Here is a 27,937-nt window from a genome sequence, read left to right on the forward strand (position 1 = left end):
TTTCTGCAAGTCCAAGCTATTCTCAGAATAGGTTGGTGAAGAGACAGCTTAAAACAAAAGAAGGCATTTCTTTCAGGCAATGTATTAGGGAACTCACCAGTGTAAGATATCTTAATTGCAGAAAGTATGATTATGTTAAAAATTGACTGGAAAAATTCACAGAAGATTCAGTGGGCATTCAAAAGCCCAATGGTCTAGATGCAAATACCAACTCAAAGTCTCCACATCACTGATTTCTGGAGTCTTTTCTGTGCTTCTTCCCTAAGCATCCATATTTTCTGACAAGTAATGCTCTGCTAAATATACCACTGGTCTGCCCTAATACAGAGCAGTCTTCATATAGAACTGTAGCTCCATGTCCACGTGCGTATCACCTGCATGTTATGTATCACAGCTTCAGAAAACAGCCACACAAAATAATTACTGAGAAGTAAAAAGTGCAACAGAAAAGTTATACTCTGGTGATGAACCAAGAGATAATTCTCTTCTCCTTTGAGTTTTACTGCATTTGTTAAAAACTTAAAAGAACTCAAATTAGCACTGTCCTAAGTTCCTAAAACAGTGACAGCATTTCAACACTACTCAAGCTCATAGTAGGATTTGATGGGACACTCAGAAGTGGAAAACAGTGGACAGCTTTATTCCTTATAAGGGAAAAGTATGCAAATAAACCTCTCTTTAATCCTCATTTCAAAAATAAATAACAGAAAGAAGAAACAAAACACACCTTAACGACCATACAGAAGGTGGGCAGTTTCCAAGCAGGGAAATTACATATAAATCCCCACATATTATAGATACTTTTTTTTTTTTTTCCTTACTGACACAGTTTAATTTTCATTTTTAACTACCCCCTCCACTCATGGATTTAAGAGGAGAGATCTGTCTCAATGATTTTGATTAAAATCATAACTTACTCTGCACTAACTACACTTGAGACTCTTCAGGAACAATAACAACACAATAGTAATTTAGAATTTAAAGCCAATGTTTTTACATTACAGCACTGGTGAACAGGAAGTGCCAAACTATCCATCTGGGAAAAAACTTTCTTTACAAGGTATTTCACCATTCTTACAAAGTTTTCACAAAAATGCTGACAGCCCTGTTGAAAACAAAGAAATCAGCAAGGTAACTTTCAAAACCTGAGGTTTCCTTCAGCTACCTCCCTGTTTCTTCTGCCCTCCTACCAGTAGCACTCACATCCACTAAAGAAGTTTCTGAAATCAAAAAGGCACGAAACACATGCCAGGAAGAAATTAAGGAAGTAAAGAAGCAACACAGAGAAACATGAAGGTAAAAGGAATTCCATCAAATGCAGGCAGTGTTTACTGACAATATACAGCTATATGAGTTCATACCTTAAACACTGTACTTGGCTCTTCGTTTAGGTTTACTCGGGTTACTACACGTCCTGAGTTTTCATCCACGTCAAAAATGCTGGCACTGTAAGGAAACTGGACAACATCTACTTTGTATCGGACTCGACTTGCTGGTGTGCCCTGTAAGGCAAAACCAAAGCAACTTGCATATATTTTTATTTTTACACATCTTATGAAGTTAGCAAAGGATTAAAATGCAACATTGGTAAACAGACCATCACAAACTAAACTTGCTGTTTGTCTTCCTCATAACTGGGTTTGTTACTGAGGATCCCCACTGCCTCCCCCCAAAACACCTTACGGTGACATCTGAGAGGTCCCATAAGAAAAATGACCAGAGGTTTGGAAAGAAGAGAGCTGAAAAACCCATCCTTATAGACAGACAGAAGCAGCGGTCTGTTTTATAACTACTGAAATTTTCAAATAACAGAAGGCGGGCATGGCTTGAGGTTGGTTAATATACCTTTCAAAACTATTTTAACATATTATAAAAACTCCTTTGAAGTTCAAGAAACTTCTAAAAACTCTAAAAACTCCAACACTTATTCAGCTTCTCCTGAAACTTTCAGTGTCTTGCTGCTGAGGATGGGAAGATGTGTGTTCTATTATTTTCTGAAAAGTCAAGACTATAGTTCTGCACACAGGACAGTCCAGCCTATGTGACATTCACACGTTTCTCTTTTCGAGGAAACAAAATGAAAACAGCACTGGTTGCCTGAGCAAACCCACCATGCAGCCTAAATGGGCTGTTTTACATACAAATCAAACAGCAGCATCTGAAGGTTTTATTTTTCACCAAAGCTGAGTGATGAAGAACTAATATATTTCAAAATCCTCACCTCTAGGAAGTAAACCACAGATATTATAGGGCCTGCAGTGCTTCCAAACATATTCCAACACATGCTCTCTCTGCGGCTGAACTGTACAGCTCTAGCAATTTTAGCACAATCGTCTAAAAGCTCACATCCCCGCCTTCCTGACTGAAGAGGTGACCCTGCCCTGCACTGCAGGGCTGAGATGGTCACAAGTGCTTGTGTGAAGTGACCGGACACCTGTGGCCCTCCCTACCTGTAACAGAGGGCTGAGCGTTACCGATGCCACTTACTATTAGATATCAGAGCTGGCTCTAAGAACAACATCAGAAAACAAAAAGGAGAATACATTTGTCATATCAGCGGTAACAGAAAATGCAGTTTTGCCAACAGATTTTAAGTAGCCCCGTAATGAACCCTCCCCGCTGTTCAAACCCTGTTCCAATTACAAGGAACAAGCGCAGACAGCCCATGCATGTGTCACAAATTGTCTGCATGCATATGCACCCAAAAAATAAAAGAGGAATCAGAAGAGGCATTGCCAGAGGATATAATAGATGAATTTTTCAGATCAGTAATTCAGCACTTTCTAATAGAAGGCTATTTACCCGATTTAACTGTTTTAACACTAACTGCCTAAATAAATAACATTTATTGTGAAGAATGAAGTTTCTTAAAGTATCCATTATATTCCAATGCTCCCATTCCAGCAGTCACCCTCCAGGGACCTTTAGGGGATATGGAGTAAACACCATGCCTGTAAGCACAGCCTAAGAGGCAGCTGCTCCCACATTGGAGAGATGGGAGGGCCCTGGCAGCTCGTGCCAACCTGCGTGATCTATCAAGTCCCAAAAAGCAAAATGGGTGGCAATGCTTGTCCCTGGAATCTCCACACTCCCACTGCTCCCTGGTAGCACCCCAGTCTCTGCTGCAACAGCTGCTTTCCCAGTGCCTGGAGCAGCTTCTCCGGTAGCGGCAAGATGGTTCCTGGCACCCATGTAACTTAAGAGCAGCAGACACTTCTGGCAGGAATCACCCAACCTCTTTTCAGATGAGATGAATTGTACCATCGACTGGTTAAAGAGTATCTCTGGGAGACAATACATTTTAACAGGTTACTTTCATTCTCAGTGACTGCCCCTTCACTAGTATTGATAGTGATCCACTGTTTTCGAAGATTAAAATGTGATGCAGCAGCAGGTTACTAAAGCAGTGAAGCCAGTATGAATATAAACTATGTACTAAAGAACTGTGAGAAAAAGGAGGCTCAAAGAAGGGGTTTAAAAAAAGAAAGGGTTTTTTTTGCACACTGATGTCTGAATAACTATTTTTCAGTAGACCAAAGTCTGTGTTACTGGGATATGTAGACACTTGGGACATGTAACAAAATTCAAACTAGGTTATTTGCTAAATATGTTTAGGAGCAGATTCAGAGAAGCACTTGGAAACTGAGGTCTTATCGTTAGTATGATTTCAGTTTCTTAATGCCTCTGAGTCTAGACCTCAGATTCAGTTTTGACCTTTACACTGTATTTAAAGAGACAAAATATCAGAGCCCACAGTTTCATTAACAGCAAATTGATAATTTACATCTATATTCAGTAATGTCGTAGAAAGCAGCTTTGTTGTTATTGAGAATATATTCAATGTACCATGTCAGCTACCAACTACAAGGAAACAGGGAATTTACTTTTGTAAACAGCAATAGAAACAGCTGCAAAAGTGCTTTACGCTCACTAAATCATATCAACATTTTGTTGATACAACAGAAGTACACTGAAATGCTCAGTCAAAATACATAGTCTAAACTAAAAGCTTTACTGGAATGGATTTAGCACAGGTATTTTACATCACGCTAATGCATGCTACAGAACTGTATAACATGGTGTCAGATTTTGCCACATTAACTTCTGATGAGGACTATTCAATGAATAAACCATACTTCAGTGTGAGAAAAGTGACCCTTCAGTGAAGAATATTTATCTGAACTAAAAATTGTAGGTAGCTTCTAAGAATTTAATTGGTGGTATCAATTTTACAGCCGTTAAATGAACAAGAATACTTAAGCCTAATACTAAAGGAGTAAGATTGACAAGAAGGCAGCCAGGCCACCTCAGCCTTCCTCCCCATAAAGCCCTGCACGCATAACACCTTGCACGGAAAGAGAAGTGAGACAGGGCTGGATGCAACCAAGACATTCACAGAGTTTCTGGGGAGACTTGCACAGCCACTCCTCTGCCTGATTTTAACTGCAGCAGTGATGAGGCCATTGTCTCTTTGAGCCCTCCCAGAAATCCAACCCAGGAAGGGTTTATTAGCAAGTACACCGCTCCAGTGCCGCTGGCAAGTCAGCACCTTTAACCATGCAAGAACTGGGTCTGCCAGATGTGTTTTGGTGTTTAGTGAAGAAATATATGACAGACCATGTTTATAGTTAAAAGTACTTTATGGGACCATGCACACTAAAGAGTGCAAATCCTTGAAAACATGAGAAATTTCAGAGATCACAGCATAACAGAGGTGATTATACAACTTTCCCCCTGGCATTCTCTGATTCAGTCATTTTTCTTCAACATTATAATTAAGAGGAAATTACCTGCTGAAATCCACTCTATTTGGTTTCAGAATGATGGTCCTCACATTTGCTTGGAAGACTAAAAGCTATCATCATCATTAAACCTGCACACACTAGGTAATTTGTTATTAAATAAACAAAAATCTCATCAGGTTATTGTTCCTGATATGACTATCAAGTACACTTTTCTCCTGTCATTTCTGAAAATAACAAAACAGGGATTTATTTTTTATTTACAACATTTTGGCACCAATGTAATTAGAAAAATCTCCAGAGAGATTTCCCAGGGAAATCTATTTAGAAGCAAGTTTTAATTATCTCAAATATTAATCATCTTTTGCCTCTGTTCTAAATTAATTTAAATGCATTCCTATGTCTACAGCAAAACTCGAATATAGCAGATAATATTCTCAAATAAACCATAGAGCAAGGATTGTACTTGGCAGGAATCATGCTCATTCTCTCAAACCAAAGTTTTCCTGAGAGTTCCAGACTAATATGAAACTAGATCTAAAGCTCATCCAGCTTCAATTATTTCTTTCATTGCTGCGTAATTCCTTACGTTTCCATTTGCTCTGGGGAAACAACATTCATTTGTGACACAGCTGACAGGTACAAAAACGTCCCCAACATTTGTTAGATGATCAGGCTGCGCACAGAGGCCCTGGGCAAAGAGGCCGTGGAGGGTGCACATGTGCACTGTCGAGATAACTCTCAACAGGCATAGATAGGTTGCAGAGAAATTGTAATGCAATAAAGCCTGGAAAAATGGTGAGAAGTGTAACACAACAATAACTTCTGTATGTTTTAATGTATATTTCTTCAAGCAATTCAAAAGGAGGCTAGGACTCATTACTTCCACTATTCAAACGGGTAACAGACATACAAAACCAGAATGATCTTGCCCAGGAAAGAGTGGGAAAAAATGCTTTTCACTTTCACTTGGAGTCTACTCGTGAAGATCCCAGATGCACATCTGGTAAATGACCTGGATTTTACCCCTAAGTACTAGTATGGAATAGTGGCATAACAAATACAGACTTATTTACCAAGTCTCTTTGTACTCAATGCCACTTTCTGACTAAAGCCAGAAAACTTCTGAGGGTATTACAGATAAAATGTGAAACTGGTAAGGAGTTTAATAAATTATCTCCATCTGTAGATTTCAACACAAATCTGAATGATGTGCATTGTAAAGAGTTCACAGTTTTGTTAAGGTAATTCTATGAAAAAAATTGGAAAGTGATGCTAAAAAAAAAAAAATTTACAGGTGGCTGCACATGTTCTTTGTAACACACTCAAAGTAAAGTAACCATTAAAGGTGGGGCAGACCACAGAGTAGGCGAACAATTTTGGTGCATCTTATACCAGCTAAGGATTGTGAATGGTGCACTCATGTATATTCACCCTAAATTCATTTATATAAACTCTAAAATTTGAAGGATTTTATTCTTTAGTATGCAGCTCAACAAGAGGGCCTGAAATTCTGAATTACTAAATCTGGAAATTCTGAATTATTAACTATAACAAGATGAACACAAAAAGAACATGAACTTTTAAAGCCATGGCATAAAGTTACTTTAAGAACTCATCAAATTTGCAGCATGTTTCCCATACACAAACCTCCAGCAGACACTATGAAATCCAACAGTAATGGTTTTTAAAAGATTCAGCCCTGGACTACCTGAAAAATGCTTTTATCTCCAATTAAATATCTGTGAAATGTCTAGTTAAATATCTGTTAGCATCTTAGTTTTAGTGGGTGCCTGTAAAACAATAAGGACAATTGCTCTCAATCTGACAAAAGGGCTCCATTGAACAAAAACCTTACAAGTTGTTACAAGATTGGATAAACCATTAAATTGGATGTTCTGGAGCTCTGGAAGCTGGCTGCTCATTAAAATTAGTGTTCTGCATCTGTTTCTATTGACATTTCAAATCAACAAAATCACAATATGCAGGGGAATTGCCCACAGAAGAAATATTCCAGCTTTTACAGTGATAAACCATACAAATAAAGGCATATACAGGAAAAGCAAACACCTCAAGTTATATCAATCCTGGGAATATTCACCTTCTGATAAATAAAGCAAGCAAACTAAGCATCTATCAAATAGCTCACGTTGCTCTCCTTTCAAAATATTTGGAGGGTTAAGAGCTTTGAGAACATAATCATGATCATCTGGCATCTTTCATCACCACGCCACTTCAATGAAGCATAAACTGTTCACAATGAAGAAAACTACTCTTTCTCTCCAAGGATGATCTCGGGTGTCCTTCAATAACTTAGGTATGGGTACAGCCATCTGTACAGGCCTGCTGAATATAACCACACATAGCTCCTTTGCCAAGCAAAAAAACAACTACCATTCAAATCCCTCCACACGTAATTGTCTCATTTAAAATACAGATTTGTAAACTTCGGTACATAACAGGAAATAACCCAGGTTTAAAGCTCTTTTTCGTCACCAAAACCTTCCCAGCCTTGAGACTGATCAAGTTTGACCTCTAAAGTTTCAAAGCAAACCATTGCTCTGCTGTGCATTTGGTTTGATCATTCCACAGAGCTACAAGAGTCCTTTTGCTTTCCTTTCTCTTGCTCCCAAAGTGACTGTCCCTGTCATTTTAATTCAGACTATACATTAGCTTGTGTAGGAAACACATCTTTGCCTTTTTTTTTGTGGCCAGGTACAATATGGGTTAGCATTTATTTTTAGTTTACATCAAATCAAAACCCAAGACAGAGAATGGAAATGCAGCAAGAGAGGGGCAGTCTAAAAGCAATTTCAGCTGTGTCTCCGTACAGCTGCTGAGTGCAGAAGCGGTGACTCACTCCGATGGCCCAAGCAGTATTTAGATACTAGTTCCATGCCTTTTCACTTGCCATTCCTGAAACATTTTAAGAAGCTCTGCTTTTGGGCAGGCCACTTATTCTTTGAGAGCTAAGCTCCCAAACTGAGCACTGAGAGGGGAAATGCTATTAACAGTCCTGAGGAGTTTTTCAGTGGCTGATCGACATTGAATTGAGGGATTTATGCATCTGTACCAACCCTGATACAGGCTTCAGATTTCTTCAGCTACAAAGGATCATATATTTGCCAGAGAATAGATGGCAATAGATGCTGGCTGGGGATGCTAAATACTGTGCTAATAAAACTCAGAAGCGTAGATGAGAAAGTCAGTTGTTGACTTTGTCCAGGCTTTGGGGACTCCAGGTATCTCTCCCTGTAAAGACTTGAAAATACCTCTGAGTGAAACCAAAGCTGCATACATTTGTGTTAGCTAAGGCAAAGTAGCACTTAAAAATAAGTATTTTTCTATAGGATTTTATCGCATCTGCCTTAGTTGCTAGAAGCATTTCTTTGGCACTTCCAGCAGAGATGCAATGTTTCTGTGGTTTCCCAGCCACACAAACCCCTTGCAAAGTTACGTGCCTCACACAGGATACCAGCTGGCACCTTTCACCATTTTTTACTTTGTCTTTTGGTCAGATCACTGTCTTCAACCCGAAAGAGTCAGTGGGGAGATTAAACTCAAATAGGGTCAATGGAGTTCTTCCAGGAAAGAAAGCAAGGAGTTCATAGTGGAAAAAAACCCACTGTCTCTCACTAGTTTTATCATATTTCTGTCTGGGACTACTCAGACACCCGTCTACACTGCATACAGCAAGTCAAACTTGTCTGGGGCTCACTGGAGCCAACTTCGGCAATGCAAATACAGCAAAGCCTGTTTGAGTGACTCCGCACCCTTGGTGCTTGGGAAGTCCAAGTGTGTTTTGGAGGCACAGCTTTACTGCGCGGGGCTCCAGAGTTGCCCTGAATAAGACACTTGACCATGATGTCCAACAACCTAATCTTATCCACTCCTAGATACTAAGAGACCCCAGATAAATAGACAAAGTCCTTAAACTCCAACTGGATAACGCTTCTGGAAAGAAAACTTAAGATAATACGTGAAGGAAACCCTCGACATACAAGTGTGTCTGCTCTTTCCCACTTGCACAGTGCAGCCTCCTAACCTAGTGTTATCACCCTTTTAGCTCCGTTTGCACAGTGGCTGTGATGCCTCACCCATCTGCTTCCTCAAGATTACCCCCCATGCAAACAGTACAGCTTTTCGCAGCTGGTCTAAAAGCTACCTCCCTCACTTCTTTCAGATCTCTACACAACTAAGTATTTTGAATACACGAGTACTTATACCTTAAAAGGATTATTCAAATGCTAAATGGAAAGTGTGCTCAACTGCCTCAACAATTTCAACTGCATTTTTTTTTAAATTGAAGATTTTTATTTTAGTAAGCTTTATCAGTTATCTAGAAAAAAATCCAAGCTCTACTCAAGCTTTCTTTGGCAGCCATATAACCATGGCTCTAGTCTATTACCATAATTCCCTCTGTCTCCCTTGGCCTGTTTTTGTTGCTTTCTGCTTTGTATTTTCTTACCCCTTACATGTAGTTTGTCTGGAATTAGATGTAAGCTCTTCTGGGAAAGACAGGGTGAGCAACTATAGGATGTACTAAGTAATCTGAAAAATGAAATATCGTATAACTATTTTAAAACTGTAGAAAAATATACTGTGGATTGCTCCAGTAAACTAAAGGACAGTATGTTGATTTACCATATTTCATGAAACACATGTAAATCAAAATTTACCAGATTTCAATGACCAGAATGGTATTTCAAATTAGAGTATTTATGACAAATGTAAAAGGAACTTCTGAAACATAACTTATATTCCCAGTCACTGCAAAAAAAGTGAATTCAAAAGGAAAAGAAAGGAAAGGAGAAACTGGTGAGAATTTAAACTGACATTTGCTCAAGACAGCCCTTCAAATCCTGCCCTGGCCTTTAGTGAAAAGCACTGGTTTCTATGTATTAATTGACATTTCACTAAGGACTGAAGGAATAACTATCAGAGATCTCTTATGCCTTCAGGCCAAGATTTTTTGACCACTTTGAAATCCACGGGTCAAAATAAAAACATAACTAAATACCTACTTGGAGACATTTGAATCTAGCACAGATAATTTTTGGCTTAATTTAGTAACTGTTAATAGTAACCAGAAATACATGGTTTTTTGCAACCAATCCAGTCCTTTTATCAACAGTTGCATTCTAATGATGGCTTAATGTTTTAGGCATCAGTTAAATTAAGAAAATTACACATCTTCATCCTGACTCAGACGTTCATCTGTTCACACATCTACACATTCATACATGTAAGATACCCTGAGCTGCAAATAATTTACTGCATGGAGATTTGATGAGGGGAGGTTTTTTTTAAAGAAAAACAAGATAACCTTTAATCTACATCTCCAATAAATTAATCAAACAGTACTTCATTTAAGAGTAAAAGCTCACTCTTATCCCTTCTGACTATTTTTGAAGCGTATCATAGTCACTCATGGCACTTCCACACCTATATGCTATAAGTTTGTAAATCGCTTAGAAAATACACTGCTACTGTAAACCAGAAAACTCTATGTTACAGGTTTCTTTCAACCTCTCATCTTTCACCTACATTACTGTTTGTACCCACGCCACCCTCACTGACCATTTAATGCTTGCATTTGTATTTATGACTTGTCCTTTAAAAGTCAAAAGCCACAGCCAAAGCCATGATCTTTTCTCAAGAACATCACTGAATGAGCACTTCCAGAGTAAAAAGTAACACCGTAGGTAAAATACCTTCATCCTTTCCTACAGATGATGATTTATTAAGGTTGACTTCACTGGCATGAAATTTTTTTCTACCACCTACACGCCTGTCAGTGCTGCTGTCACTTTTGCTGTTGAGGGACTAGTAGGAACAACAGGGCAACACCACAATAGCCCCAGTCCAGCAGCTCAAAGGAGGAACAGGCTGAGGATGGTGCCTCTGGGGTGAAATGGAGGACCAAACTCCACTGACACCATTCAACACCTCCTTCTTGCCCCAAACCAGCTCTTCTGCTGTTGGAAAATTCAAATTTGCCTTATCTGCAGAGAAATCACATGCAGGTGCTGAGCTTTTCCATTTGAATTTTCATACCATCCATATTAATTTGACAATGCAGAGCAATGTTGGGATTTGCTGGAGATAGCAGGCAGTCTCTGAAGAGCTGATTAGGTCTGAAAAGCTTTTATTGCAGATGATGAAAAAAATCTAACTTGTCTTTTGTTCTGGGCTGAGTTTAATGTTGACAGGGGAATAGTCTACATTACTTGTAAAATGACAACAGAAAAATTCAGGCATGGATACTTCAAATTAGTTAGACTCTTATTAGACCTGCCCTGATAATCAGCCATATTTTAAAGCCACAATTATTTTCTTAATAGGTATACATTTCTTTTCCTGAACTGATAAAATAGATGTATTAGTACTGTGCAAATAAGATTCCACCAGGTTAAAAACCCCAAACACACAACTAAAGTATTGATGATGATAACTAAGAATATTCTTTCCCTTAAGGCAAGTTTAGAGGAAGGAACTCTTGCTGAACAGAGAAAAGGTTGTGTGCTTTTTACAACAATTTCTGGTGAATTCATATCAAATACTTTGTGACTCCACTTAATGTCAAAGCCAGCTCCAGATAATACAAATTTGCCATTAGCACAAAACATCTAAACAGGTTGGCTCAGTCAGAAAAAGAAACAAAGCCATTTATGCCTGATGGTTTTCTCTATCTTCTTTTTTTTATTTTAAAAGTAAAAACTATCAGCTACTAGTTTGAAATAAAATACCAACTTTCAAAAACTATTTTTAAAGCTTTCCTCCATAGGAAAGCTATGGCTAACTTTTATGGCTATTGTAGTCACTGAATGCTTAAGGGTAGCTTAATTTCTGTCTTCATAAAAACCAAAGAAATTCAACAGTTGATTTTGAAGAACATTATCTTAACATCACTGTCTTATGCATTTACGCCTGTTATAATGGTAATAAACAAGATTCCACATTCAGTTATTTTGATCTCTCTCTCATGCATGTGCATAGACTTCTCCACAGAAGTAGAAGTGATCCCCACATCTTTCAAACATAAAACACTCAAAACCATATAAAAGAAATCCATATAAATATATGAAGAAATCACAAGAAAGCAATCTGGGAGAAATAAGCACTTTAGTCAGGTTTTTATTCTGCCATTCTCATACCACCCAGAGATGGCTGTCATTACCCACTGTACAAAATAGCACGCAAAATTATCCATGTCCAGTTTCTACATTTATCTGTTCAAGTGACAGTGACAGAAATGTTAGAAAAGGAGAAAGTTCAGGAGGCTTTGGGGTTTTTTAAAAGAAAAAGTGGAACATTTGCATTAGGAAAATATGCAAATAACTGTGCATTAGGAAATGCCAATTCCACACGACTAAGTATTGTTATAAATATATGTTAATTAGTTTCTGAACTATTTTGCTTCCTCCAGTATCTCAGTGATATCTGAGATACATTAAATCCAGAGATTATAAAATGGAGCTTACATCAGAATGGGGAAATACTTTATTGCGACCAGAATATCTTGTTTTAAGGCAACAGATACTATTAAATAAAAGCTGCACAAAAAGCAAGTTAACAAGTGATTCTCTAGCACCAATGAACAATTTTTTTTTTTCTTCTATCTTCGCTAACCCATTTATGTTGAAATTTCCATGGAATAGAAATTCATCTTCTTGCCCAGTTTCATTGATCCTTTTCTGCAGACTTTTCTCAAAGGTCAGTATGATAAACCTGCTAGGACCAAATACGTACTGGTGCAAGGAGCAGAGACAGGTCTGTAGGACTGTGTATTTTAGATTTCTACTGTGGCAATCAAAAAATCACACAGTTTCCAACAGTCATGCACAGGCAGTTTTCCCCACTCTCCACTGGCAGATCACTCTGAAGCAGCTCCACTTGTGATATGGGCAGAGTGTTTCCTTTTGAATTATTTGCTGCTAACTGCTGAGAATGAGTGCTCTTGAAGGGAAATGGTGTTTCCTGCCTCCCTGGTACCCAAGTCATTCTGAGGGAGAGCAACAGAGAATCTTCTCCAGCTAAGCAGCATCTGCTAAACTCCCTGAAATGCTGAATGCAATTCAGACCCATTCACGTGCAGGCCAGTTTTACTAATTTGATGGTAGTACTCCAGCAGTACGAGTGCTTTATTCAGGAAGAAATGCTAGTAAAATGAGCTAATACCTTTGTGCAATATATAGTGTAAACATAAACCTCGCAGTCTTCTAATGCCACCCAGAAACTTTGCCCACTTTGATCTCAATTTCCATTCCGCAATCCCCAGGTTATTGCACCTACCATATGGAAGAATAAGATGTTCATGAAACATGACAGTAAAAGTCATTCACAGAGTAGAATCAAATAGTCTTAAATCAATTTAAAAATCGTTTTCCAGCACATCTGAGCAATGAAGCCTACCTTCCCCTGCAAATCACTGCTTTAAACAGTGACTAAGACGATGGTGGAAGCCTAGGCCTGTTGTGCCCCAGGGAACAGTGAAGGAGGTCAGACAAAAGCACCAGACTTCCACAGGCAGTGGGAGCAAGAGTGTAGGTAGGCCACAAAAATATGAACACCTACAAAGCCCTCTGAAGGGCTGTAGCAGGGAGTTCTACATTTTAAACTTCTACAATGCTACTATAGATATATCCCCTTGCTTAAGCATAATGGTTCAAGTCCAGAAAAGGACCAGGTGCTGTGGGTACAAGTCTGGTTAACCTTGCATGTCCCTGATCTTCACAGGTGCTGCAGCTTGTTACCTTTATAGCAACTTCCTGGCTTGGAAGACTTCCACACACCTGCAGATATACCTCAAGTTTGTCAGAAACTGTGGCCAGCCTCTTTCCTGGTAGTTAAGATATTTTACATGGATACAGAGCTAAAGGTTTGAATCCTTCAGTCAGTGGAGGGAAGGCAGTCTAGGCCTCTAACATCCTATGGAAAGGCTTTTCCTAGCAACGTTAATATAACAAGATACAAAGGGAGGAGAGCAGGCACTACCGCTACTACATCATCTTTCTCCTGCTGCATGCTAAAAGCTATGAGTACACCCAGATGTGTCTTTGAAGGAAAATGTAGGTGCCTGCCATGAAGAGAACAGCCCTAGGCTATGCATTTTTTAAAAGCCTCTCTAAAGCAAGACACTAGAAATTCCCACTTGCCTCTACTGATCAGTCTAATGTATACATGTGCTGACTATTCTGCTTCACAAAGCAAGCAGATTTGTGATTAATATGTTGGCTGGTTGCGACCCTATTCTAATGTGCTTGTGCTCTATGGAAGGAGCTTAACACACACCTCAGGCTCCATTCTGCAAGCCAAGCACTCAAAATCAGGCACCAACATCTCTTATACTCCCCTTCAGATTGTCCAAGACTAGCCATTAAGGAACACTTCTCTCCATTTCTTTTGTTTACTGCTCAAATGATGTCTATGTCCTCTGCTGCCACATTCCTTCAATACTCTGTAGCACTATTAATTGATAACAACTGCTATTCATTACCTACTTGATGATACTACCGTCTTCCATATACTTTAAACAAACAATAGTCCAGATCTTCAGCTGTTATAAACTACCTTAAATGCCTCCAAGTTCAGTCATACCCGACTGATACATATCATCTACAGGGAATTTACTTACCTTTGTGTGTCAGAACCTTTTACAAGGGGATAGCAGGTCTGTCCTTACAGAAACACTACCTTAGCATTTCTGTCCTTGGTGGTAAAAAAATTACTATGTAGCATATTTAGCTAAGCTACAGTTGGTTTGTGTCAAAGCACTGCCATCATTTTAACATGCATGGCACATTCTCTCTGAACTCTTCTCCCTGAGGATTATTCTCCTTAATATGCCAAATACTAACAATTAAAAATTAAACCTGGCTGGCAGAACATCTTTGGCTTTTATTGTCCTCAGTATATCATCTGGTCACCAATGTTCATCAACCTCTGATTACAAAAATTGATATTACCTTTTAGAATAGCTAACAAGTCAAAAATATGTGCCCAGTTCTGTCAATCAAGTGCTTCACCAGGGAACAGCATAAAAGCCAGTGGCAGAAATAAACTTTATCCCCAAAATAGGTGCACTCAGCTCAAATACTGCACATCCAATAGGGCTGGCTGGTGAGCTGTACAGTTCCACATAACCCTGTGATGTCTCAGACTGGAAATGCATAATAACTGCAAAATCAAGAAAGCAACAATCTTACAAAGTTGTGTTCTGTTTCCTCTTTAAGCTACAGAACTGTACCAAAGACAAGAACGGCTTCCCTTCCTGCCTATTCCTCTTATTCATCTACACTGTGAAGTCAGATAAAGAGCTTTCCAAAAATCTTCCTGAAGAAAGGAGCTGTATCATTGATTTGCCAGCTTCAGGAACAATCATTGTGCAGCCTCTGTCCAGAACGACAAAGGACAGGCAGACATAAAAAATGTATGAGTTACTGCTCTGTGAAACTCATAATAATCACCTTTGTTGTTCAGAGAGTTAGGTCACTTGTGAGGGTTAAAGATTTTTCTCTCTTGGGTGCAGAGTATTAATAGAACCTTTTTGCTTACCGGAGGATCTTGATCCTCAGCTGAAACAGTAGTGATAACAGTGCCCTTGACTGCATCAGGAGCAACCATTCCCCTGTAGAGCTTTTTGCTAAATACTGGAGAGTAATCATTCATATCCTGCAAAACATAATTAAGAGTTTAGTTCTGAAGTTCAAACAAAATTATAGACGTGTTCACAATAATTTTTTTCAAACTCTACCCCATCACTCCTTCCTCATGAGGGATCCTATTTGCCATTTAGTCTCTCTCGGCTCTCAATTCCATTTCCACCGCACAAAACTAGCACACAACGGGAAGGTGGCAAAGTTTCAAAAAAAATATTCATGTGAGACAGATAATGGAAGGAAATTCTGCAGAAAAACACACAGTCTCACAAGTAAACAAAGCAGAGATTTCCATGACACCTGCTTCTCAAGCAGTGGGCCACAACAGGGCTTTGCTAATTTTCTAAAATGAATGAGCTGCTGCTGCTTGACAGTGTTTGTTACCTCTAATATGTAATAAATGAATAGAAAATATAACGTCAGATGAGTACCAACACCTCATGAGAGCTTAAGATAGTGTTCTTCAGACTGATGTGTACGTTGTTCAGAAAGAAGCTTCGAAGACTTGCATTAAGCCCAATTTCATTGACGTAGTAGTGTGTGTACGCACATACGTATACTGTCACACCTATATATGTGTGCACAGCTATATATGTATATACACATTCATGGGTACCTCCTTGTGCGAAAGATGTAACATCACCCAAACACCAGCTGTGTGGGATTGTGCGAGCTGGCACTAAGGTAGATGCAGCTCTCAGTGACATGATGCCCCATGCATCAGGAGCTGCGAACATTTAGAAACTCAACCAGCATCACGGGTTATTAAAAAGGCACTCATTCTGACTGTCATAAATTGTCAGAAAATAATTTTTTGTCAAAATTCTCTCAGAGTGTTCCAGAAAATTTATCTGTATATTCCTTTAAAAAAATTAAACATACACGTCTAAATCACAACCTTTATTCTACTAATAAAACCAATTTCTAGATTTTTTTCTGCAGAGCTACCTCCCTAGCTTGAATTCTGTTGAGAACAGATTTATTCATTTTTTGCATACTACTGTTTCCATTGTTTTGCGCATATGGATAACATAATTAAATTTTCTGGGTTTTTTTTTTCAGAACAAATACGAAGCATCATATGCCTTCAGAACACAAGAGTGACTTTACTGATCCACAAATGAAGAGCAGACTTTTTTCCCCTTAAAGCAGAATGTGTGCCTGAGCTCTGGGGGAATACAGGTGCCAAACACTTCTTAGGTAACCCACATAAACACAGGTACTCAAAGTTTATACAATGATGCCTCTACTTGTTGTCACAGCTCTTCATGCTGCAAATGCAATATGCTGATACTGGCTAGCGTGCTATATTACACAATAATTTAAAACATTCATCCACACCTCACCAGAGGAAACAACAGTATAATAAACATCTATTAAAAAAAAAAAAAAAAAAAAGACTGTTACAAGTCTATGTAGTAAATGCCTAAATGATTAACGCATTCTGTTCTGTTGAAAGGTCTGCAATTCAAGTCTTCAAGGCACTGGAAATGCTTTTTCTCTGATTTTCAGATTTTCAAAGAGACAACTGGATCATCAAAAAGTGACTACTAGGCAATTCAAACTAGGAGAGCATTCAAAAGAAAACATTTTGGAAAAACATTCAAGTTGAAACGGATTAGCATTTTGGCATAGAATTACAAGCACTGAATCTTATAATTTCAATTTCTTGACCTGTTTGCAAGAATATAATTTACTTCATCTGAGAATTTAATACCCAGGATTATTTTACATAAATAATCCTGTTTCTTACAACTCTTCAAAGTGACATCGTGCTTGTAAAATAAGCTATCTTTTGTTCCATTTTGCTCCCAGAAACTCCACTCCAGAGCAATATATCTCTGTGGCAAAGAAACCAATATCATACAGCAATCTCACACTGTAAGACTCCATTCACAGCCATTCTACCTCAAAGAAAAGGCAAGGAATTACTTTATTTGAAGCAGACACAAAGTAGCTATAAGTACAGAAAACCTAGGCATGGAATATTAAAAATAATCTCCAGTATGATAGGAGCAATGTGATACAACACTACATGCATAGGTCTTACAACTGTGTAAATCAGTGCCTTTGGAACTGTTTTGGTTCGTAGACCCTGAAAGCTTTCCAGTGAGATACATAACCTTTTAAAAGGTGCACACGCACAGAGAAGACACCTTCTGGCCTTCCATACGAAGTCTCCATCTGGGGTAATGACCCGATACTATGCTTATGATAACTCATTTTTTTGCAGCTTTTGCTTCCCATGATCAGGATGCTTAGGATCACCTCCATGAAGCAGGTGAAGTTTCTGAAATAACCCAGCCTTTCATCTATATTTATTCATTTATTTTGAATCCATCGCTCTCTGTGCACCTGCAAATCCACAGCCCTATCTGGTCTTTTTCCTTTGGCATAGCAGCAAGAGATCACGCTCTGCCGTCTTCTCACTGCGGGGTGGGGAGAATCACCATGTGATGTTTTTGTTATCTTTTGAATACCTTTATGTGACCTTAGCAACTGAAAATCTGTGACTTAAGGTATTGGAAAGAATAATCCTGTTTAAAGATGACACACTACATCCTCTGCTATAGAAAATGACTAATTCATCCTACTTAACGCACCTATTTTTCAAGATACATGGATCAGTACAAAATACACAGGAATACAAAGCAAAGCATAAAGTAGGACACAGAAAGCCTTCTGCCTCTCGAACTTATCTTCCCTCTAAGACAAGCTTTATGCACAATTGTGCCTCATAAACCTTAGCCGAGCCATCCAAATAGGCACCAAATGTTTCAGTCATAACTAGACTGAAACAGCTCCACGTGCTTTTCTTCCTGGCTCATCTCTTCCTGAACCCTAAAGCAGCTACTGTTTTTTTATAGCGGAGTTCAAGCTTAAATATTTCCACTTTTAACAAAACAAAAGTTCCCCATAAGAATCACCACAGGTCTTCTCATTATGCAGTTGCAATAAGTGCACTTCAGAGAGCAAGACTGTCATTACAGACAGGTGATCAAGTCTCATGTACTCATCACAAATGTCTACAATGAATAACTGCTAGAAGCAGAACAGGGATTTTTGCAGGCAGAAGGTTTAACATGCAAAACATGAAGATGAAATTGAAATGGGCTTTTTTTTGGTTGTAATGTTTTCTTTATTCTAGTAAAAGTCACAGTAGGAAGAAACTACTCTTCTGGGCAATTCCCGATAGAGTAAGTAGAGATTTTGTTAGAGACATGTTAGAGAAATTCAAATATTATCTTCTCCTTCACCTAGTATAATTTCTCTTTACATATTATGGGCACTTAAAGGTACCAAAAAGGTCACAGAAAGAAACTATTGATTTTCTGGCAAAAAGCACCACCACCAAGGATGGAATACAGTCTAGATCTGATTTTGTTAGAGCACAGAAAGAAAGCACACTGTATATTCTGTGGATAGCTCAAGAGGTCATGGGCATGATCTGCCCCATCCCAGCCCCAAAACCTGTGCCCCTGTTCCTGCCCTGTTTTCTTCACTGAAGTGGACTTAACAGTGTGTAGTGCTCAGCATTCCCTGACAGATAGAGTGAGTTTTCAGGTTTTCATCACAGAGGGACTTTGGGCAAAAATGTAACATTTAGAGAAAGTACTGGGCTTCTGTCATCACTGGAGACCAAAGACACAGACATGTTTTTGCACAGCTAAATGATTGAAGATTACTCCATACCTGATGGATTGTGCTTAAGACACCACTAAACCTGACTTTGCATAGAAATGGATGCAGCATTATGAGTGCAAACCCTAACCAAAGGTTAGGAATAAGGTAGTAACTTCCCACAAAGTGGTAGTAAGAAGTAGTGTAATCACCTTTTAAATCTGGGGCACAATCCTATGCCTGCTCTTGTGGCCTAACTGCAGCATCTTACAACTGTTCACAGTTCATTGCTTCAGTCACATAAATCCATGTTGCTATTAACTATCAGACACACACAAAAATATTTAAATGGAAAATATAGGTAATGAATTCTCTATAGGTCTCACTTGAAAATACTTGGGCTGTGTATTTTGACAGTAAGGCAATAGCGGCCACATATTTATATATAAATACGAAACAGTTTTTGTGTCACTGCTCATCTAGCTGCAGATTTATTATATTTTTATACACCTTTGTTTACAAACCAGAGACAAAGTCAAAGCATTAAAACCCCAAAGCTTTCTCCATATCATAGATGCTTTTTTTGTTTGGTTTTGTTTCACATTGCTCCGACTGGGCAGCACATTAAAGCAGAACAGGACACATCCTTACATGCTTCCCTTGCACCAAGATTAAGCGTCAAGCATAAAGAAAGCACAATATGGGAGAGATGCTCAAATACTATTGTTCTTGAGAATCCACATTAGTACCTTCAAAAGCAAATGAAGGCATATTAAGAGATTTCTTGATGCCAACTCATTTATTAACTCAGATGTCACCCTTCGGATGTGAATGATCCCACTTCCTGACCAACTGCCTTATCCTCTGAACAAGACACAGTTCATTCACAAGATTTAAAGGGTTGTTATTTACCAAAAGGTTTGTAGGAAACATATATTGACCTGTCTGCAAAGATTATGAAAATGCTGAACAAAAAAGTTGGTGAACTAAGATAGTCATCTAGGAATGCCAATGAGGAGAAACAAAGCATGGGGGAGGAAAGGCATTAAGGAGCAAATCAATATGTAATTTAAAAATCATTAAGACAGTCACTAGCTGTAATGCACTAATACTAAACTAGGTGCACCTAGACAGGTGGTGACTGCCGATGTGGGAGGGCAATACACAACTAGAGCAGAAGAAAAATACCTGCAGTACAGCATTCCCAGCATAAAATTAACTTGTAAACTTAAATGGACTTCAGTGACATTAATATATTTTTGATTTATGGGGACACCAGGAGACCTTTAATGCTCGTACTCCACTAAGTTAAGAATATAAGCATTTCACATCAGGATGAAATAATCCCCTCTTCCTTCTCATTGACTAGCCTGGGAAACACACCCACCAGATTCAAATGTCTGCCTTCTTCCTTGCACCATCACTGCCCCTTAACTTCGTCTGAATTGCATACAGCTCAGGGTGTCCTGTGTGTGCAGCACAGCACGGACAGCACAGATCCACATACGCACAGGCAGTGAGCAGAGGCTACCCTAGCTCAGCCGCCCTGGCAGCTCCTGGATCCTGGAGTCACCAGGATTTACGACAGTCTTTGTCACAAACTGGAGCAGTCCCCATGTTCCTCTCTGACTTCGCAGTGGATCCTGCAGATCCTCCCAAAGGATCAAGATGTGTGTATAAAAAACAAATCCCACCCTTCAAAAACATAACCTGAGCAGCAAAGGCTGGGAAGGTCAACTAGACCAGGAGTTGCTATGGCAGTTCCAGGATATTTGGAGAATCCTGTCCGAAGGAAGAAGCCAGATAGACTGAGATTCCAGCTCCTTCCTGCTGGTTGCTGAGAGCAAGGCAGTTGTGATGAGCTCAGGATACGGCCCCTTCTCACTCCAGTGAACTACAGCTGCAGCTCATGACTGTTACCATGTTTCAATTAACAAAATGCAACATCACAATGAGTGACAGACTTGCTCATTTCAGTATTACCATTAACCTAAAGACTTTCTAAAGAATAATAAATTTTTTTGAAAATGTGTTTTGGTAGAAATCTTGTTTTGTAAGAGAAAAATGAACAGTAAGAACTTAAGTTAATTTTCATCAGCTATCTCCACACAAACAGAAGCAACTCCAGATGACACTCCAATATATTTGATATATATGTAAATATCTATATCTATAGAGATATACATATCTATATCTATCTCAGGCATAATAATTTGTGCAAATGCCCTTTTATGCTACAAAGGGAACCCTGTTACTGTACTGAAAAAATTGCTGCCTTTAGCCTGCAGTGCACTAGAGGGCAGCCCTACCAAATGGGAGTGAAGCCTCTCCTCCCCCAACAACCACAAAAATTAACCTGTTTTACCCTCTCCCAATTTCCTTCTTACAAAAACAGGGTTATACTTTCTCACATCTAGTCATCTAGGTTTGGGGGGGGGGGGGGGGGGGGTGCAGCTTATAAAATCAGTCTGATTTTTTTAATTCCTGGAATTTTTTTAGATTGTGACCTAATTATAATCAAGTATTGATTATTTATTAAAATAGCTGTAATTGTGTAACAGCAAAATCTAATTATTAATCTGCTGAACAGTTCCAGAAGGAAAAAGTCCTGTCAAAGAACACCAAAATCACAGATCCTGTTGATTTATCTAGACCACTAAGAGAATCACACTGTATAGATTATTTTTACCATTATCAACAGAGTACGTGTGTAGAGGTGCCTACCTGGGGAGCCTACATTACAAATACAATTTTGCACACAGTTTCCCTTTTCTTTTGCCTCTCTCCTCAAATGCTAAGCAGAAAGCATCTTGCCATAAAGATTCTAAAAGTCTGAGGAAAAGTTTTACTCTCCTATTTCTGACCTGTTGAAAAAAATCACTCGAGTCTGTTAGCTTCTTAAATATTACGTTTTCTTCATTTGTAAATACTTACATAAAGAGTTTGTAAAAACATCCATGTGCTTTTCCTACTACTTTAGGACCGCACTCTTTGATTACACCTGCTGATACCAAGGTTTCTAGTCAACTATATCTAAGTGGAAATCAACATTCCCTTGCTATAAAAAACAGCGTGACTGAACAGTGTCTGAGCTAATAAGTGCATATTAGGCATTTACAGCTCCTTTTGCAGTTTGCTGGCTTTTGTCACAAGTGTAATAAATGGGAAAAAAATGTGGTTTTAAAGTGATCCTTCCTTCCACTGATGTTAAATGTACATAACACAATCCCACAAAAAGAGAAAGTAAAAAGGTTTACTTCAAAGCATAGCATATGTCACACACTGAAATTTTCAAACCTTCTAAATCGTCTTCTACAACTACAGATATGTATCTGCAATTTTCTGCTGTCATTTTGTTTTGAGCATCTGCCACTTAAGTCTATGTGCACATTACCAGAGCTAGTGACTTCCCATCTGAGCTGCCTCCAAGTGTTTAATAATCCCCTGCTGTTTGGGGACCTCCAAGGGCACATTTTACATTCCTCTACTGTATCTGTGAAACTCTCTTCTACAGAAAGGAAAGGGGTATCACTGTACTTGAAAATAGGTATTCCTCTTATGCATTCTTTAAATACAGAAAGATGTCACTCAACACCTTATTTTAAAAAAATCCAAGGTATTTTATTACTAAAGAAGTAGAATGAAAAAACCCTAAAGGCCACAAGATATCATGGCCCTAAGGGCATCCTAGGCCCCCCAAAACCCTGCCTCTGGCCCCAGAACCCCATTTCAGCTCAGTTGGAGCCCTCAGTCCAGCTCCAGTGATGCCACAGGATACCAGTCTCCAATCCTGCTTCTGGTTCCATCCCCTTTTGCTCCTGGCTGGACTCCCTGGACAGACCCCAGACCGGGTTCATGCCCTCACCATGTCTGGGGCTGTCAATGGAGCCTGTTGGTCTGCCTGCCCGGCTCTGTCCTCACAGGGACTGCACCCAGTCGGGGAGAGCCCTGCCCACACTGGGTCACCCTTGGCTCCTGGCTCATCCCTCTGTGTGGAGCAGCCTCACTCACACTGATCTCTCACAAGAATTTTCAATTTCTTCTGTTAACTACCAGTTCATGAAAAAATCAGGGAAGTGGAAGTGAACCCTTTGGAACAAGCATGCAGTGACCCAGATACCTTTGACCTCTGCCACAAAGCTTTATCTTGCCCTTTAACAGAACATTTTTTGGGCCCAAGTGAGCAAGTGTTTTCATTGAGCAAGTGTTTTAATTTTTATGCCACTATGCTTTGCAATGGATTCCCGAACCTCTGCTTAGCTTTAAAGGAAATGCCAAGTGCAGGTTGTCCCTCGGCAGAAACCTCTCCAGCATGGCACTCATTGATGTTTGCACAGGATGGGATCTTTGCTACCATCATCACATTTCAGCTACAGCATCTACAAGCGCCATGCTTTCTTACCATCCATTCCCATAGTCCATGCTAACTGATAATAGCCATCTAGTGCCCTCAATTCTTTCTGTAATTTCTCAATTTCTGCAAATCCTCATTTGATTGTATTTCTATTATTAAACTCGGTAAGTTTCCAAAGCCTTTCAATATGATGCTAATCAACCTTATTCAGAACAGTACAAATGTACAGTATTAATATTAAATATTAAAATGCAAATTTCATATGCTTTCATGTCATAGTGATCTTAAATTACATGATAGTCTAAAAATAAGTTTTAAAGCTCTTCTGAAACAAGGTCTCTGGGTTTGGAGTCACAGACTCAGCATTGAAACAACTGAAAATTTGAGCTGTCACTTCAGAAAACCATTCTCTCACAGGTGAATTTATTTTTCTGAAAGAAAACCAAAATGTTATTCAACTGTAATCCCTTTACTAGAAGATTATCTTTTCTTTTCCTCTTCCCTTAAATGTCTACCATATCATGTACACAGCTACAGCAAAATACAACCACAGATCTTTACTTTGACCCAAGAGTTGATACATATATATATATTCACGCATGCGTGTAAGCTCTATCTATTCTTTCACTAAGCAAACACTCATGCAAGCTGAGAGGATACAACATTATTCACCAGGCCTTAATAACCCCTAACAATCCCCTAAAGGACTAATGTAGGCAGTTAATATACTATCCAGAACTGGGACAACAACCAGGATCTTAAGATTTCAAGCAAGCTCTCATCCTTCAGCTAAAAGACTGGTATTATTAACTTAAATGAGTGATTTGTTGTAATTTACCCAAATAACTCTGTGGAGCGGTTCACAGCAACAGATTATTACGCACCCAGGTATATCTAGCCTTTCAAATTGATTGCAGAGGGATTAGGAATGAGCATCTCTACAATAGTTTAAAATCACTGAGATAAAATAATCCTTTTCAAGATATTTTCAATTTTGTTTCCTCTGTAATTTGTGCTTTCATTTCATCAGTCATTTTCTGTAATTTATATGAAGAAGGTGAGCACAGGCCAATTTATATTTCCTAATGTATATGATAAAAATAATGGGAAAAAAAATCACTTATCTCACTTATTCTTAGCTTTACAAATGCAATAACAAGTTAACTTTATTATCAATAATCACATATGTGATGGAAAACCTACTGTGATTATTTCCACTTCAAATTACATATGAAAAAAAGTGTCTTCAAAGTTTTGACTCATGAAAAATGCAGCTTTCGGGGGGGTGGGGTGTGAACTCATTACATGGCATAATATAGAAATACCTAATTTCACCAGATACTGGAGTATCAAGAACTTGAAGTCCCTTCTCATTCTTTATGTAATTTGGCCTCTTACAATACACACGTACCACCCTTAAAGGTATTCTCCTTTAAGGTTCATGCATCTCACCAGTACATTCATTCTCCAAGATAGACAACGAAGTTTGCAAGCAAACCTTTCTTTGTGAGCCTACAGTTTGATTTGCCAAGGTGCTGTTTCAATTTTACATTTACATTAAGTCCACTGAAGTAAGCCACTACTTGAAAACTACTCCTAGCTTTGCCACATGTATTTGAAATTTCTTTTAGATTTATGTATCAACCAGTGACTATTTTAGAAGGACTGAGGTTAGAGAATCAAGCAATGTTGAGTAACTTTGAGCAGCAAGTTCAAAATTTTTGTGGTGATGCTGACAAGATATGACAAACTGTATGAAGTGGCACTTTGAATTTTGTCTGTAATAGGGTGCAGTGCTTCTTCACACAGGGTTCTTTGAAGCTATACAAAATAGAGGCTTGTTAACATGGTATAACTGCCTCTTTCATATTTAGTGCTCAGCAAGCCCTAAAGTAGCTCATAATATAAATTAAGGGATAATATTCATAGTGGAATACTCGAGGCAATAAATTACTAGCAGATGATTGAACAGACAAGTTGAGATTGAAAAAAAAACCCAAACAAAAAAAACTGTTTACTGGCACCGAAGTCCAACACCATGCCCGTTATTCCATTAATGCCACTAGAAAAGAGATAAATAAGGAGTTACATTTTGGAGGCAAAACAGCTCATTTTTTTAACCTTCATTTCAGCTATGCACTGCTGCTGTGCTGGACTGCTCTGTTATTCGTTAAATGGGAAATGTTTTTCATGACATGTTAGAAAGGAATGTACTTCATGGATGTAACTTTATTGAAAAAACGTAACTTAAATTTTATTTTAGAAATATTAGAAACTGATGACGTGTTCAACCTTAACTGATTCTCTAATGTCTTTTATCTTCCGTGTATCCTTCACTACCTGTATAGTTTCTGGCAGAAAATCTTCATTATTATTGTAATTAAATCTCACCATAACATGAAATCCCACCATAATGAAGCAATGATATATTACTGCTCATCAGCTCATTAGAAACAAGACTTGAGTGAATTTCTAGTAAATACCTGCAGGAAGAGAAAGCAGTGGCAGCTACACATATGCACGGCTATTTAAACATCTGGTGAAGCCGCATTTTAACCAAAGTGTCCTCCCCTCTCCCTAATGACAACCTGTGGATCCCTCTTCTCCCATTCTCTCCTAGTGATAATTTCAGCATTTTATAGAGACTAAAGCCACTCACTCCCCAGCAGTACAGTAAACGTGCTCTGTGAGAGGAGAGGGTCCTGCTGTAACATTTTATTCCAGCTGTCTCAAATGCTGGGATCCTGCATGTTCTCCAGCGCACCTTTATTTTCTTTTCTTCACTGTTGGCTCCAATTGTTTGGTTTGAGAGGGTGGATGACCCAGAAACATGCAGCTTCTTCTAACCCTCCCACCCTAGAAAAGCAAACAAATTGTATTTCTCCTTGTTCTGATTCAAGGTTTAGGTTGTCAAAGAAACAAAGGAAGCTTTCTTGTGTAAGCAGGTTGGAGCCCTGCACTGCTACGGCATCATTACAACTAAGATCATGCCGTTTGCTTCCAACTTGAATACGAAGAACCGCAAGAACGGTCATGTTGATGAAGGACCATTCAGAGCAATCATGCCAGAGACAGAGATTTAGCTGTTACATATTTCTGCATGGTTGGTTTGTTTCTTTTATGCAAAGTTCCCAAGGAAGGGAAGACTTATCATATTGATTATGAAAGATTCAAATTCACCCCTATAATAAGTACTAATCAATGCATATAATGCATGATCTAAAGCATATGATGACTTCTAACTTCTCAATGGCATACTTCTCTTGAAAAACTAGTTTGACAGTTGCAGTTTGTGTGCTCTCTGATGATAGCAATATGTTTATTGATGTTCATAGGTATAGTCAGTTTTACTAAAACTGGACATTCATTGTGTAATGTTTATAACAGTCCACTGGGATTAAGGCACAGTAGGAATTATATGAAATATTTGGTTGGCAGTCTTGTAATATGGCATTGCTAGAAACATATAGATCTGGTTTTATTTATTCTTTTTGCTTTATCACTGAATCATCAGCCAGAGATAATGGTTTCATTACACTACACACTCTACTTGAAAAACTAAAAAGAAAACCAATCCCAGAACACAGAAGGAGGAGAAAAAGCAATTATAACAAACAAGAAAGAGACATAAAGTAATACAAAAATAATGCTGGTAATAATAATAAGAGGAGGACACAGCATAAAATATGAAAGTACCTTAGAGGCCTCATGATACAGAAATTCTTATAATATGTATTTAGGAACACATTACTCATTTAACAGCAATATAAGCTGGAAAGAGGTTAAGTCCTGTTTCTGTTAAGAAGCTCTATTACCATAGTAATTGTTTCCAAATGCTAAATCCTAATAATAAGCACACCATTTGAACAGTAATGATTTCACTTCTTCCAATACTGGGAAACATTTATACCGTGAGGGGATGCTTGTGCATACTGCAATATGCACTATAGGCACTCTTAGCAAACAATTCAGCCCTCTCAGACACTAAGTGAATACAAATCTCTGTCGTTCTTGTGGTGCGAGAAATTATGCCTCGACAGTGGCAAACCACTGAAAAATAGCACACAAATTGCTTCTTGGAGTTGCTAATGTTTCCATCCCTTAAACTACGTTTTCAAGACTGATAAAATTTGCTATGTCTAACCTGTATAATTACATATACATATTTATATATATATAAAAACCCAGATAAAATAGAAAGTTTTGTGTTCTTGATTACAGATCAGATTACAATCATCAGTTAGTTATTCTGGATGAACACTTGTGCAATATCCCATGCCATCCCAAGAAAAGATGAATCATTACTACTTTCAGGTTAAGGTGAAAAGTTATGAAAGCAGCGAGAGGAATCTGAGAACTGGGGAAAAAAGAAAAATCTCAGTCTGTTTAAGGTGGTTTGCATCTTTCTGGCAGGAAGAAATCAATGCCACTTATACTATTCCTCCTCAGTAATACTAGAAAGGATGCAACAATTCATTAATTTACCTTTGCCTTTCTTCGACAAAAGAGTCATAAGACATCCATACAATGTAAAGGGCCATTTGGCTGCAGCAGAGGCC

The 27,937-nt window shown here is 38.5% G+C and overlaps 1 protein-coding gene across 24 annotated transcripts in view; it reads right to left on the reverse strand.

Moving 5' to 3' along the window:
* PCDH15 (protocadherin related 15) overlaps positions 1-27,937 on the reverse strand; it is an 852,429-nt gene that overhangs the window by 94,606 nt on the left and 729,886 nt on the right. For all 24 annotated transcript variants that reach the window (XR_003925762.2, XR_003925760.2, XR_003925761.1 and 21 more), the window contains 2 exons: positions 15,300-15,416; positions 1,362-1,502 (listed from right to left, as the gene is read on the reverse strand). Coding sequence is in view for 20 of the 24 variants with exons in the window: in XM_030030447.1 (XP_029886307.1) it covers positions 1,362-1,502; positions 15,300-15,416 (258 nt within the window). In the remaining 4 variants the exon portion in view is untranslated. The remainder of the gene's footprint in view (positions 1-1,361; positions 1,503-15,299; positions 15,417-27,937) is intronic.

The sequence above is a fragment of the Aquila chrysaetos genome, chromosome 11, assembly GCF_900496995.4.
Source record: "Aquila chrysaetos chrysaetos chromosome 11, bAquChr1.4, whole genome shotgun sequence".
Classification (NCBI taxonomy): domain Eukaryota; kingdom Metazoa; phylum Chordata; class Aves; order Accipitriformes; family Accipitridae; genus Aquila; species Aquila chrysaetos.